This window comes from Physeter macrocephalus, chromosome 15 (assembly GCF_002837175.3).
Source record: "Physeter macrocephalus isolate SW-GA chromosome 15, ASM283717v5, whole genome shotgun sequence".
In the NCBI taxonomy this organism is placed as follows: Eukaryota; Metazoa; Chordata; class Mammalia; order Artiodactyla; family Physeteridae; genus Physeter; species Physeter macrocephalus.
Window position 1 is genome coordinate 47416703 of NC_041228.1, and position 16376 is coordinate 47433078.

General features: G+C 34.7%; 1 protein-coding gene across 4 annotated transcripts in view; it reads right to left on the reverse strand.

Moving 5' to 3' along the window:
* RIPK2 (receptor interacting serine/threonine kinase 2) overlaps positions 1–16376 on the reverse strand; it is a 40811-nt gene that overhangs the window by 17351 nt on the left and 7084 nt on the right. For all 4 annotated transcript variants that reach the window (XM_028500492.2, XM_028500493.2, XM_024127068.3 and 1 more), the window contains 5 exons: positions 15399–15554; positions 7067–7224; positions 5939–5988; positions 4938–5099; positions 513–598 (listed from right to left, as the gene is read on the reverse strand). In XM_028500492.2, coding sequence (XP_028356293.1) covers positions 513–598; positions 4938–5099; positions 5939–5988; positions 7067–7224; positions 15399–15554 — 612 coding nt within the window. The remainder of the gene's footprint in view (positions 1–512; positions 599–4937; positions 5100–5938; positions 5989–7066; positions 7225–15398; positions 15555–16376) is intronic.

Consider the following 16376-nt stretch of genomic DNA (forward strand, 5'->3'; position numbering starts at 1 on the left):
GGGAGGGAGATGCAAGAGGGAAGAGATATGGGAACATATGTATATGCATAACTGATTCACTTTGTTGTAAAGCAGAAACTAACACACACACCATTGTAAAGCAATTATACTCCAATAAAGATGTTTAAAAAAAAAAAAGTGCAATAACCCAGACATCTTTTACTCTCTACATATCAAAACTTTAGAGAAATAAACACAGATTTAAAACAACAACAACTGTAGTAATTTAGGGCATTAACTGTATGCAACTGGCATGCATTACACATTTTAAATTTACATTTGCTATATGAGAGGTCTGAAAATCCCTTTGAAATCTGGAGGCGGCTGTTTGAATGAAATGGAAAAGTTCTTTGGTGACAGATTCAAGACAGCATTCATACTCTCTGATAACTACTGCCGCAGTATTGTAGCTTGTATCTGTGGAAGGTATGTAGAAATAAACTAAATTAAACTAAACTAAAACTCTCCATGATTTAACATTCTAATTTCCAGTATTACATTTAACAATTTACCTTTGTTTTCTTTAGTTGAATAACAGCTTCAAGAAAAGTTATCTCTTCAAATGTTCGCAAAACTGGTTCAAGTTCTATTAAACATTCTAAATAAGAAAAATAAAATGAGTTCAGGTTGCTTATAACCATTAAAATGAAAAACATAAACGCTAATATTTAACTGATAAGGCCATAAGTAAAGCGTACCCCAAACTGATGACATTCAACTGTCTTAAGAGCGTTTAGTACAGGCATAAAGACAGACATATCTAAAGATAGATCAATGGAACATAATTGAGAGTCTAAAGCCCTTACAAGTATGGGCAATTGTTTTTTGACAAAGTTGCTAAGGCAATTCAATGAGGAAAGGATAGTCTTTTCGACAAATGGTACTAGGACAGTTGGATATCCACACAAAAACAGAAAAATTTACATTCTTACCTCACAACATACATAGAATTAACTTGAAATGGACTATGCACCTAAACGTAAATATAGGTGAAAATCTTCATGACCTTGAGTTGGGCAAATAATTCCTAGATATGCCATCAGAAACAGGATCCATAAAAAATTTTTGATAATGGGACTTCAAAAAAATGGAAACCTTTGGCATTTAAAAAGATGCTATTAAGAAAAACAAAAAGACAAGCCCCAGACTAGGAGAACATTTTTACCTATCATGTATCTGCTAAAGAACTTATATCTAGAATATAAAAAGAACTCTAACAACTTAAGACAAAAAACCCAATTTAAAAATGGGTAAAAGATTGAATTTCACCAAAGGAGACACACAAATAGCTAAAAAGCACATGAAAATATGCTTAAACACAATTAGTCATTAGGAAATGCAAATTAACACTACAATGAGGCATCACTCCATACCCACTAAAATCGGTATAATTAAAAAGACAGAAAATAACAAGTATTGACAATGATGTAGAGAAACAGAAAACCTCACACATTGCTGGTGGGAATGTATCATGATGCAGCCACTCTGGAAAACAGCTGCACAGTTTCTTAAAAATGAAAGATAAATTTACCATATAACCAAGCAATTCCACTCAGGTAGTTACCTGAGAGAAATGAAAACATATATGTTCACACACAGACTTGCACATGAACAGTCATACCATCATGATTCATAATAGCCAACGAGTGGAAACAATCATAATTACCACTATTACTACAATAATATATGGACCTGTTGCTTAAGGGAGAGGCCAGGGCTCTAGATATAAAACTGAGCATCACTAACATATAGATGGTATAAAAGCCATGGTCTGGTCTGGATCATCTAGGGCGAAAGTACAGATGGCAAACAGTAAAGGACCCATATTAGAGCTCTGAGGCATTGCAACAGTTAGAAATTGAGCAGAGGAAGAAAAAAAGAGATAGAGGAAGAGCGGATAATAGGGAGTATGGTCTCTTGTGTCTTGGAAGCTATCAGAGGGCAAGTTTCAAGGAGGGAAGAGTCAGCTATATCTAATCTGCTGAGAGGCCAAGTAAGATAAGCAGTATTTTACAAAATTGCCATCCTTGGTAACTTGAACAAATGCAGCTTTAGTGGAGATATGAAAACAGAAGACTGATGTAAGTTTGTTAAAAATTGAATTAGAGATGAAGAAGTAAAGACAATAAGTATGGACAATTCCTACAAGGTGTTTAAATCTAAATGGGAGTAGAAAAATGAGGTGGTAGCTGAAGGATGATATGGGGTCAAGAATTTTTTTCCTATATAAAGATAGGATATAATAATAGCATAGATCTGTATGACAGATGAATGATCCAGTAGACAGGCAGAGATTGGCAATGCAAGAGCAGAGAGAGAATATAGGAACAGAATGCTGGAGAGAGTAAGGGAATGGCATCCAGAGCACAAGTAATACTGTTTACAATTGTATAAGAACACTTTTTTCCCACTGTAAAAGAGATAAAGCAGGAAAGACAGGTCAAGTACAACTAAGTTTATAGATCTGGTAGTGGAACTATGAGGGAGTTCTCTCTCATGGTTTCTACTTTTTCAATACTCAAAAGAAATACAGAACATAGAGTGTAGGAGGTTTAAGAAGGGAAGATAAGGTACAATATGCATTACCCCTGTCTTCTGTTCCTAAGTTCAGAATCTATTAAGAAAAGCCACACAATAATGATAGATGATGATCAAAACATCACCTTTATTACTGATAAAGCTAATTGGAATATGTCCCTTTTTAGATCTGTAGCATATGGGCTTAGTAATACTTTGTCCCTTCAGTTGACAGTTTTACTCACTCAGCTACAGGCCTCACTTGCTTCCATATGGGGAATCACAAAATGTGTGCATCCTTTAGACAAGCTTACTTCTAAAAAGGGGAGAAAACTGAGAAGGGACTAGATAAGTACATTTGCTTTTTCTCTAAAACTAACAAATGAGGAGGAGGAGTGCTGAGGGGCAGATAGGACCTAGAAATGTTCCTCCCATGCTTTCCTTCTTGGGGATTGAAATGGAATTTCATCTTCACTTTGGAAACATGAAGTATGGGACTTACGCATCTCCTACAGTAGTACAAGATGATCATCTAACTCTGTAATTCTCAAAATTTTGGGTCTCAGAACTCTTCAATATTATTAAGAGCTTTTGTATATGTTGATCATATCTACTGGTATTTACTACATTAGATTAAAACAGAAAATTTTAACACATCAGAGTATAAGAAAACACATTCCATTATCCGTTGGAGCAATGATATCATCATACTTAATTTAGTCTCTGGAAAGATTTTTCCAGAGGATGAGAGTAAAAAGGGAAAATAATACCTTAATATTTATTATTTTGAAAACTTCTGATTTTGTGAACCCCTTATAAAAGTCTCAGGAACCAACCCCACCTCCAGAGGTCCCTGCACCACAACTTAAGAACAGGTGATCTATGAGAATGGAATAGTAGATGTATTTGAGAAACATAACAGAATTGCTAAGTAGTGTTTAGTGCCTAGTTTTAGCCATTAATTTAAAGAGAAACCAATGAATTCTATTTCTGGCCAAGATGAAGCAACAAGGACCAATTCACCCTCCTGCCTTAAACAACCATTAGCCAGATAAAATGCATGAACAGTGGTTTTCAAGACACTAGATATCAGGCAACAAAGGACAGTGATCTCTAAGTGATAGGAAACAACTGAGGTCAGCCTTATGACAGCCTGACTACCAAAGCTTACTGCCTTGGGAGAGTTTCTAGCTATACTACAGGGTAGGGAAGTAAGGCGGGGCCCAGTGGAAGCTCAGAGTTGGAGAGACAGGGCTGGGAGTTAGGGTAGATGGAGGCAGATAGAGTTTATAGGACAGAGCACCAAAGAGGAGAGGTACACAGAGAGAGAACTCCAGAGATCCGCAGAGCGTTCCTCAAATATTCAGCAGCACTGATCAATGCAGGATGTAGAAGTCAGTAAGCCAAAAGCCATTGTTCTGCAATGAACAATAGGGAAAAACCAGGAAGTTTGTAGAGAAGTACTGCCTAATGGCATGATCTTCAGAAGAGCTAGAGTCTTTAGAGAATGGAGAAGAAATTACAGTTTGGAAGTGGCACTGGGGACAAAGGAGATATATATTGGGTTGGCCAAAAAGTTCGTTCAGGTTTTTGTAAGATCTTATAGAAGAACCCAAACAAACTTTTTGGCCAAGCCAATACATACATACATATATATCCATATATATACACATACACACACACACACACACCCTATTACATGGCTCTGGGAGATAAGAGATAAAATGTTACTCCATTATTATAGCAACTTTTGATTTTCTTAAAAATACAATGCTGATGAGCACTAGACATAAGTTTTGAATGGAAAATATATGGTTTTTTTTTAGTTGGAAAGAAGATTCCCAGTCTACAGCTTGTCTTTTCATTTTCTATAGCATCTTTTGAAGTGTAAAATTTTTCAATTTTTTTGAAGTTCAATTATCAAAGAATTTTTTTAATAGATCTTGTTTCTGATGTCATATATAAGAGCTCTTTGCTTAACCCAAGATCATGAAGATTTTCTTCTATGTTTACATTTAGGTGATGATTCATTCTACCTCTGAAATAAATCTTAATTCTATCTGATTTTTCGATCTCCAGGATTGGTCTGGAAATTCTACTCTTGCCCTTCTCCAATCAATTTTATACATAGCAGCGAGTGATATCTCCTAAACTTAAATTTAATCATGTTATTTCCCTGAAAAACTCACTTTAATGGCTTTCCATTGTACTTGGAATAAATTTCTAACCTTTTTATGATGCTGGTCAACAGCCTCTCCTTACCACTTCAATCTCATCTCATAAAATAAAAACAACTTTAAATTAAAAAAAAAACTTTGAGCTTGTTATCTAACTTGTGTAGCTGTTCAAGGAATATTTTATTTACAGCATATTTGTTATTTTTGTAATTCAAAAGGTCCAGATTAAAACTGTACACTAACTTAAGAAAGACGGTCTTTCATCTGGATTTTGCGCCCATCCACTTTCTATTAGAGAGATCATAAGTGCTCGATGAGGTATATCAAATGGCAAACTTTCTTCATTAGTGTCAGGTCGATGTCCTTGTGACACACTATACATAATCTGCAAAGGATTGGTGACTTCTGTCAAAACAAATATATTTCATTCATTAGAAATATATTATGATTTAATATATTAAATACATTCTAAAGCCAACCAAATGAACATGAGGGAATCTTAAAATCGTAGGAATAATTCATTACTTCCCTTTCTGTCAAAGGAATATTTATATCCCAGCTATTGCCAGACTTGCTGCCTCTCGTGGGAGGAGTTTATATCTTCACCTCTTTAATTCTGGGCTTGGCCATGGGATTTGATTTGGCCAATGGAGTATGAAGAGAGCAGAGTAAAACAGAGCTCAGCAGAGCTGAGCAGAACCTAGCAGAGCCAAGAGGGGCCACAGCAACTAATAACCCAATGTGAATGAAAAATAAATGTTTAGTTTGTAAACTACTGAGATTTTGAGGTTGTTACACAGCAAACTGACATAAATGAACATCAAAATAAAGAAAGAGACAATATTATCAGAAAATTTGAAAAGTATTCTTCAGTGTTTGCTGGTCTTTAGAAGAAGCACTAGTTAAATTTTCATACAAACGATTTTATAGCTAGAATGAATCTTAGAAATAAGAATTCAAAATTCTTATTTTGCAGATGAAAAAAAATGAGTACTTAAGAGATTTAGTGGCTTATAATAGAGTTAATTACTATCAGAACAAGAAGAATCTACATTTTTCTGATCGTTAATCCAGTACTTTCCAACATACAGTGGATTCACATTAATAAACTGTTGTTTTTCTAGTGTGTTTTCCACAAAATGACTGTTAGGCAGATTTAAAATAAGTGATCTTTATTCAGATAGTTCTGAGTATGACTTATCAATATGATGTCACCTAGAATAAGGAAGTCAAAGTACACTTACCTTCAAAAGGCTGTTTTCTAGATAAGACTTCCCATGTGATAACTGCATAGCTGTTTAAGATAAAAATATACATATAGTACTTTATAAACTATACATAATAAACTAAAATGGTACTGATTTTAAAAGCTGACTGTGGAGATACCATTTTTTAAAGTAATAATGTAGTGAAATGCTGCTTAAAGAATCACTATATAGAACCAAGATGATGAATATTCATATACAGTTTTTTTTGAAAGGGAATTAATTCAATTTGAAAAATTAGGAAATTACTGTAATAAAAACTTGAAGTTATAGGCAAGGATAACTTGTGGATGATTCTTTAACACCTAGATAAGCTATGCCCTTTAATTACATGATTCTATTATTCACACAAAATAAAGAGCAATAAAAAAGGCTGTCTCATGTAGCCCTATTCTATTGACTCTTTTTCTGGTGTAAGTACTGTCTCTTTTGGTAGTGTTAAATGTTAATTGCACTGTTTCCCTCCCCCTATCAAGGTCACATATGATAAAAAACCCTTGAATATTATAAATTGATAGGACAATAAGATATGCTTTAATAATTTTTAAGGATGTAAAAGTAGCTTAAGGCAAGGCATTGGGACTTCCTTGGTGGCGCAGTGGTTAAGACGCCATGCTCCCAGTGCAGGGGGTCCGAGTTTGATCCCTGGTCAGAGAACCAGATCCCACATGCATTCTGCAACTAAGGAGCCCACATGCTGCAACCAAGGAGCCCGTGTGCCGCAACTAAGGAGCCCACCGCTGCAACCAAATAAATAAGTAAATAAATATTAAAAAAAAAAAGCAAGGCATCTTTCTTTTCATATTTTTAATTTTAATTTTTTTTTTTGGCTGCAGCACACAGCTTGTGGGATCTCAGTTCCCTGACCAGGGATTGAACCTGGGCCACGGCAGTGAAAACTGGAATCCTAACCACTAGGCCACCAGGGAACTCCCAAAGCAAGGCATCTTTAATTTGAAAAACATTAACCACTGTCTCTAATTTATTTTCACCACACTTATGAGAGAAGCATAAAGATCATACTTTTAAAATGTAGCCTCAAAATTCTGATTGATTAATCTTGTTTTTTAGACAAGGTTAACGCTGAGCAAAAGTAACATGCTGTACCTATATATATCATGCTTGATAGTAGCCCTTGATTTTTGTCCAGGTTCATAGTTTTCAGGTGGCATATAGATAATTGTCCCTCCTTCTGGTGCAGATTTACTACTTCGTGATTGTGAGAGGGACATCATGCGCCATTTTGATAAACCAAAATCTGCAATCTGGAAGGGAAAAGAGTAATTGAATTTTTTAATTTTCTCTTTAAAAAAATTCAAGAATTGATTGTTTTTGCTTATATTTATTATATTTAGACATGAGACCAGAGTAAATGCTATATATATTAATATTTTATTTCTATAATAGTCTATTAGTTTCTTAACGAATTGGATTCCATAGTGCTGAACCAAACAACTCTAAAAGCAATATAAACTGACTTGAAGTTCAGCATAATATTACAAATTTTAAAGAAGACTAAGTTTTGAAAAATTAAACAGGAGTATTTTTGCCTTTTATTCTGAATGATTATATACACTTCACTTTTTGTGACAAGTAGCTTTATATCATGTGCTTTTAAAATTTACCTATACCCCACAGAACTGCTAAACTACTCATATCTAATATGATTGTCACTGGGTATTGTTTACAACTCAGGTTTATATGTTCTTATTTGTAATGAGCTAAAAATAGTATCCTTAAATTTTGAAATAAGTGGGCTTCCCTGGTGGCGCAGTGGTTGAGGGTCCGCCTGCCGATGCAGGGGACACGGGTTCGTGCCCCGGTCCGGGAAGATCCCACATGCCGCGGAGCGGCTGGGCCCATGGGCCATGGCCGCTGAGCCTGTGCGTCCGGAGCCTGTGCTCCGCAACGGGAGAGGCCACAACAGTGAGGGGCCCGCGTACCCCCCCCCAAAAAAAATTTTGAAATAAGTAAAATTCCAATATAGTATAACTCATTATTATATCATTTATGCCTACCACTAAAAGAATATCTGTTGACAATAGTATAGTTAGCATATAAAACATATTTATGCCCATGACAAGGAGTGCCTAAAGCATTATCAGTGACAAACATTCTGTACTTTTGATATGTCCTTTACAGTTTTACTTTACTTGTAAATTTTGTGCAGATACTACCAATACACAATATCTTATAACTAAGTATCTAAAATGTTCCAATGTTTTTTTTAAAAGGGAGACAAAAATGTAAGAACAGAAACAATATTTAGTGAACAAAAGAGTATAGGAAAACTTTGAAGACATTTAATTTAAATCACTTAGACCTTTACATGGCACAATCTAGGAGTCAAGAGTGGAATGAGCTCCATCCAGCACACCATTTGTGGTTCAATCATTTAACTCTTAAAATGTTTACTAGTTTTAAGAGAAGAAATAATTTATTTAGTGTTTAGATGAATTTGAGATTAAAAAAAATTATGGCCCCACTCCAAAAAGGGAGGGGGTAGCCTATATGAATCTTTCATACATTATCATAATAAAAGGGTAAGTCTAAGAAAAAAAATTAGAAAAGACCAAGAGGAAACATGGTGCCACTACATGAAGATAAGTTGGATTGATTTCTAAAGGCAATATAATATGTGTTCTGGAACATGGGTTCTAGAGCCTTGATTACTTAGATTTACATTCCATTTCTACCCCTTAATTAGCTGTGCAACCTTGGACAAGTCTTCTAATTTCTCTGTGCCTCAGATTACCCATCTTTAAACTGGGGATAATAACATAACACAGGGTTGCACTGAGAAAATTAAACTAGTTATTCTAAGTGAAGCACTCAGAACAGTATCTGACACATAGTAAATGACTCCTGTGTGTTAGTATTATTAATGTTTTGTACATGGGAATAAACCTCTAAAGATTGCTCTTATTCATACAATACCAACAAGCACAGTACATAGTTCCAGGGCCTTTAATACACTTTGAGGTGGTATTAAGGCTTTGGGGAACCGTATATCCTACTTACTTCTACTTGCCACTACAAACTCTTATTCCTCCCACTCATTCTCTAAAAGCAAAAACAGTACTCCAGCTGCACATCTGCTAGGATAATAAGCATTACTATGAGAAGCAAAGTTTATTTCTGTGCCACAGTGAGGAATGTTAAAAAAAAAAATTGGGATGTGGTCCATCTTATACCTGACCCACAAATTGCAAACTACTGGGCTAAATACTGGTTTGAATACAGTGCTGGAGAAAATGTATTCTGAGCTTGCTTCCTTATGTGCTCCTTTAACTTCACCTAAGGTCTTCATCTATGTTTTCAAATCTCACCTAGAAAACTTAATCAGAATTCCCTTTATCAGCTAATTTAGTTTGGCTTTCACATGGAACCATATTTCTCCCACTTCTCTATTACAAACACCATATACCAAAGACACGATTCATTAAATCTGGATCTTCCAGAGAAGAAAAAAAAGTGAAGAATATGATGAGAGGAATACAAGTTCCATGATTTCTTGAGGGTCCTGATATCATTCAGCAATGAAGACAGAGAATAGGAATTTTTCTATTCTATACAAGATCTTAAGATGCATTTCAAAGGTAACGGTTCATTTTAGTTAAAAAAGATGATAAAAGCAACAAGAATTTACTGTATTAGCACAGGAAACTATATTTAGTATCTCAAAATAACCTATAAAGGAAAATAATCTGAAAAATATATAAAACTGAATCACTTTGCTGTACACCTGAAACACAATATTGTAAATCAACTATACTTCAATTAAAAAAAAATTAAAAAACTAGAGGAAATGAAAACATACTATTCATAAAAATCATCCATAATCTTATTACCCTACCAGAATAGCTATTTTCATTTACATAATACTATCCGTGTCTGTAAAATTATAAAGTTATCAGTAAGAAGCTATGAGGAATAACTTCTAAGTATTCTGGTTTCCACACATGATGGACAGAATAGTTGAGAAATCAAACATGGTACATATAAATATTTATTTCAAATAAGCCTACCACAGGTTCATTTGTATTTAAGGTGCCCTAATTGATACTGACCAGCAGATAAGCAAATTGAATGTATTCTTTTTAAAGCAGAAAAGTCCTGGTTGATCTCAATTGGTAGTAAACGTTTTTCTTTTAGATACTATGTTTCTGGTTAGCATTCCAGTATAAAAATTTACTTCAAAAAACTGTAGCAAGGTGTGTTTCCATTTAATTTCATTAAGTATTTTAAAAGATTTTTTGCACTTCATTTAAAGGCCCTTCCAAGAAGATAGGTAGATCAGGTAACTGTTACTTTTTCATGAGTCACTGATAAACTTTGACTTTTAAGCCACATTTATAAAATAAAAAGTAGAGACACACAGGATGCATTATAAAAGAGTGTCATAATTTATAAGAATAGTATTAGAAAGGTCACAGTTTTGTATGTGCTAAAGCTAATAAAAGTTTAAAAAAACAAACAAAGCCAAACTATTTTAAATTCTATTTATTTCAAAGAAAGACCATGGGTACCCTACTGATCAATGAAAAAGAGAAAGTAGGGATCATCATCACCTATTACTTTGCTTCTGTTTTCTCTATCAAGAATAGTTTCTGGACTGAGATGAAAAATATAAAATCCAAGGAGGTTGAAAAGTTTATAAAGTACAAATCTCAGGTCATTTTACATATATTTCAGGTTTAGTTAGAATACTCGCAAATACCTCCATGGTGATGGAGAGGTATTACAGGATACGAGAAAAGCAAATGTCATTCTGATTTTTAAAAAGGGAAAATAATATTGATTTTGCAAATCTATATATTGGCAGAGACTTTCCTTAATCCCAGGTTCAAAAATTTAGAAAATTTAATGAAAGGGTTACTTCATGAGTAATTGATAAAAGAGCCAGAAAGAACTAATGAAAAATTATATCAGCCCAGCGATCAATTTCAGACCACATGTGACATATCCCAAGTACTTGGGATGTCTAGCACAACACTGTTGCCCCACAAATACTTAATAAAGGAATGACAGACTTCATTTCCTTTTTTGTCAGTAGTACTCCTGTCAAAGAGTAAACGTTAAAACAGTTTGTTAAAACATTCTGAGGTACTTTAATAATATCCTTGACTATTAAATTATCAGGCCTATTGGGTATATATAGAAGATCTGGAATTCATTCATTTGTTCATTCAACAACTACTTATTGAATGCTTCTATACGGCATATGCTAAGCAGGTGGCAGTGGATAAAACAGACTAAATTTTAGTCTTTGTGAAGCTTATTATATTATAATTGGGGGAGATGGTCAATAAACACATTAATAAAAAATGTTTTGTAAGATGGTGAAAAATACTATGGAGAAGCATTAATCAAGGTATGAGGATACAGAGGAACTAGGTGGGTTGTCAGGGAAAGCCACTCTGATAATGAGGAAGAAACGGAAAGGGAGGGAAAGCCACTCTGATAATGAGGAAGAAACGGAAAGGGAGTAAGTCATGAGTATGTAACAAGGAAGAATAAATCTGACTCCATATTGCATCTGTTTCTTTTACTTTAACCTTTGTATTCTATTGCTTTTGCTACAAGTTAAGAATGTTGCCTATAGCCTGAAATATACAAGACAGCCCATTCTCAAGGCTCTGACCTTTTTTTTTTTTTTTTTTTGCGGTACGCGGGCCTCTCACTGTTGTGGGCTCTCAACCACTGCGCCACCAGGGAAGCCCAAGGCTCTGACCTTTAAGGGTATAACACTTTTCTATTCATACAGAGATAAAAAGTTACAGAACAGACAATTACATTTGTCTTGTTGGAGGTTTACAGGAATATCAAGACCTGACCTACATGGACTGCTGCAAGAACAAAGGATTCCAAGAAATTTGCAACAACCAACCACACCCTCTCCCCTTTTAGTCTGAATTCTAGCTTGGGTAAGGTGGTTCTTTGGGACACTAGTCCACCATCTTCTTGGTCTACCAGCTTTCTGAATAAAGTTGCTATTCCTTGCCCCAACACCTCATCTGTTGATTTACTGGCCCTGTCCTGCAGTGAGCAGTATGAACTTGGACTCAGTAACAAGGACACCTGGGAAAGCAATCAAGCAAGGACTTTTGTAATATTCTAATGGAAAAAAATGGAGAAATATGGGCTGTGTAACAGCTCTTTTAGGAGTATTCCAAACAAAATGAATGCTTATTCTCTAAAAGTCCTAATTAATAAAAGGATTGATATTGACCTGAAGGGAGGTTTCCAGACCATTTGAGCTCTGTAGTGCTTAATAGTTAATCATGACTTGAAGATATAAAAAAGCAGCTAAATAAATTTGAAGATGACACAAAGCTGGAGGACAAAGTTAAAAATCCTTAGACTACAGAAAAAGACATTCAAAAAGGTCTTAAGAGCTGAAGTTATCACCCAAATCTAACAAGATAAACTTTGATGATGTCCAGAAAATATTCTGTAAAGTACATGACAAGGAGACATGACTTAAGTAACAATACATTAAAAAAAAAAAGAAAGAAAACCTCTTAGTGGTTTTTGTTGACACTGAGCCCAATTTGAATGTTGCTATAGGACTGCCCACCAAAAGACGAACTAGTAAGGAACTATGAATATGAAGTAAAGTATTTAAGGACCATTCTACATTTATCACATCACATCAAGGGTGCAACTGAGCAGGACCCTATGAGGCCTTCCTGGGATAGACCTCCCCCCCAATATCTTCTGCTTTAGCTCCTCTCTAATGTACCTAGATAAGAGTATCTGATGCATATTTCCTGAGTTTTTCAGATGCTAAAACCACCACCAAATGGAAGAAATTAACTACTTGATGATCACGGGCATGTAACCCCCAGACCTTCTAGCACCTAAGGATTGACCACCATCAACCAATCAGAGAATTTGTGCAAGAGCTGACTACATACCCAAGGTGTGCCCCTTCCTCACCTTGCCTTTAAAAATGCTTTGCTGAAACCCTTTGGGTAGTTAGGGATTTTTCAGCATGAGCTACCTCTTCTCCTTGGTTGGCCCTGCAATAAACCTTCCTCTGCTCCAAACTCTTGACATTTTGGTTTGTTTGACCTCACTAAGTGTTGGCCACACAAACTTGTGTTAGGTAATATGGGTATTTTGTTTACTTCTGAGGATCAAAATTTAAGAGAAATTTAAACACAGATGCATCTAGAAAGCACCTGGGATTAAAACCTATGTAATAAGGAAATTGGTTGAATAAACTAAAGATGTGTATAAGGGAGAAGTGTATGTGAGAAGTAGGGGGATTATAGCTAACTTCAAATCTCAGAAGGGCTGTCAGGTGGAAATAAAATTGGACTTTGAACTCACTTTATCACTAGGACCGATGAGTGGAAGCAACAGAGTAGGAGTTTTGACTGATCATATAAAAAAAATGTCACAGCCATTCAGTTATGGATCTTAAAGACTCTCCTGTCACAGGGTAACTGCCTTGGGAGATGAGGGATTGTTGTAGTGAGGATTCAGGGGACCAGCTGATTAGGGGACTAGAATAAGTCACTTCTACCTGTATGGTTCTATAACTGATATAATAGATTTGTCTATTTTTTTTAAGCAGTATTGAGGCAGCAGCTTGCTTCTCTCTTCCTTTTCCTTCCATTTTATTCTAGGGGGAGGAAGTGCCTTCAATAAAGGTTTATTTTTTCACTTAACTTTTCTCACACTTTTTATATTTATTTTTCTATCGTTACAACTTCCTTATTACTTATTTAAACATTTTTGGATACTTATAATAATCTTCAATTATATATATTATTTGAAGAAGTGTAGCAAAATACTATGCAAAAATAAAGTGAGTTACATTTAGTATTAATTTCTCAGCAACTACTTTTTATTTGCTGTCATCAGTTACATATAGGGTAACTGAAATCACTACTCCTCTGGTGCCTTTAGGTATCTAAATCTTATGCTTTATGCAAAAAATTAATTCAAAATAGATCACAGATCACAGATTTAAATGTAAAACATAAATGTATGGAACTTTTAGAAGACAATATAGAAGTAAATCTGCAATACCTGTGGCTTCGTGAAGAGTGCTTAGACATGACAGCAAAAGCATGATCATAAAAGAAAAAAATTACAACTTTTGCTCTGTGAAAGACCCTGTTAAAAGGATGAAAAGAACAAACTTCGGATTGGCAGAAAATTTTTGCAAACTACATATCTGATGAAGGACTTATATCTAAAAAATACACAGAACTCTTAAAACCCAATAGTATAAAAGCAAAGAATCCAAGTAGAAAATGGTCTTAAGATATGAAGAGATGTTTCACTGAAAAGGATATAGAGATGGCAAATAAATAAATAACAATATTCAACATTATAGGAAAATGAAAATTAAGACCATGGTGATATATCACTATACATCTATTAGAATGCTAGAATAAAAAACTATGATAATACCAAATGCTGGTGAGGGTGCAGAAAAGCTGGGTCTTTCATACATTGCTGGTGGAATATACAATGGTACAGCCACTGTGGAAAGTAGCTAGGTAGTTTCTTAAAAAGCTAAACATATGCTTACCATATGACCAAGCAGTTACACTCTTGGGCATTCATCTAGGAGGAATGAAAATTTATGTTTGTTCAAAAAGTTGCACAGGACTGTTCATAGGAGCTTTATTGTAATTGCCAAAGACTAAAAATAACCAAAATATCTCACAACTTTTGTACACCCATACCATGGAATACTATTCACCAATGAAAAAGAAACCAACTATTGACACAAGCAACAACTTAAATGGATCTCAAAGGCATTATGCTAAGTGAACAAAGCAATCTCACAATATCACACACTGTATGATTCCATTCATATAGTATTCTCAAAATGAAAAAATTATAGAGATGGAAGACAGGTTAGTGGTTGACAGCAGTTAGGTATGACGGAGGGGAGAAGGTATGACTATAAAGGGGTAGCATAAGTGGTATCTTTCTTGCGATAGAGTAGTGCTATATCTTGATTGCTGTGGTGGTTACACAAATTTACACATAATAAAGTGATACAGAACTATATACATGCATTGTACCAATGCCAAATTCCTGGTCTTGAAATAGTACTATAATTATATGTGATGTAACCACTGGTAGAAACTGGGTGAAGGGTACATGGGACTTCTTTGTATTATCTTTGCAACCATCCATGAATCTATAATAATTTCAAAATAAAAAGTTAACAAAGGTATACTTGACAATTTAAATTAAGAACATAATGACTGTATTTTGAACCATAATTTTACCAATGTCTGTAGTCTAGGAATAACTAACCCACTGCAGGAGGAAGAAGTGGCACTGAATTATGGGCTATGGAAAAGGCAGAGATATTAAATTGGCAAGATAGAAGAAATAACTAAAAAGTCTTTAAAACTATAAACACAAGGATGCAGATAAGCTTTTTTTTAAAAAAAGTAACTACCTTAACATGAAATTCATTATCCAATAAGATATTCTGAGTCTTCAGGTCATGATGAAGTAGAGGAGGATTCATATTGTGCAGGTAATTTACACCTAGTGCAATTTCATGCAGAATACGAAATCTTAATGGCCAAGGAACATCAGGATATTCATTTTTCTTCATATATATGGAAAGAAACAAAACTAAAATTAGTGGCCAAATTTATTTCCACTTAGAAAATGAAATATTCCATGAGGAAATACAGTATTAAACTAAATATCTGGTATAACTAAATTCAGGGCAAAAAATACTCATTTTGTTACATAGTATCAATTTGACGTTATTTAACATCCTTGTATCTTACTTTCCTCAATTTTTAGAGAAAATAATGACTTTACAGTACTGATATTTCCTTTTAGTTTATACTGGTAATGCAACTACATGGTATGGGGTCTTTCTTCAGTTGAGACAGTTTTAAATTATTATTTATCTGTATAATACCCAGACATATATTTATATTCATACCCATCTTCCCATTCTATGGCTTCTACACACACACACACACACACACACACACACACACACACACACAATTTGTTTCTATTCAAAATTTATAATTTAAATTTCCTATTAATATAAAACCATACTTGATTATGATGATAACCACTGCATCAATTAAAATTATGACCATAATATATTTACTTACTAAGCATTAATACTTCATATTTTTAAATCATATATTTACTTGCATTTCAGCTTGAAAAATTAGCATTCGGGAGTTTTGCTTTTGTGAAGGAGACAAAAATCATCTTCATTTCTAAGTATATATAACATAGAAACATTAAAAATGTAATGTTTTCGGGCTTCCCTGGTGGCGCAGTGGTTGCGCGTCCGCCTGCCGATGCAGGGGAACCGGGTTCGCGCCCCGGTCTGGGAGGATCCCATATGCCGCGGAGCGGCTGGGCCCGTGAGCCATGGCCGCTGAGCCTGCGCGTCCGG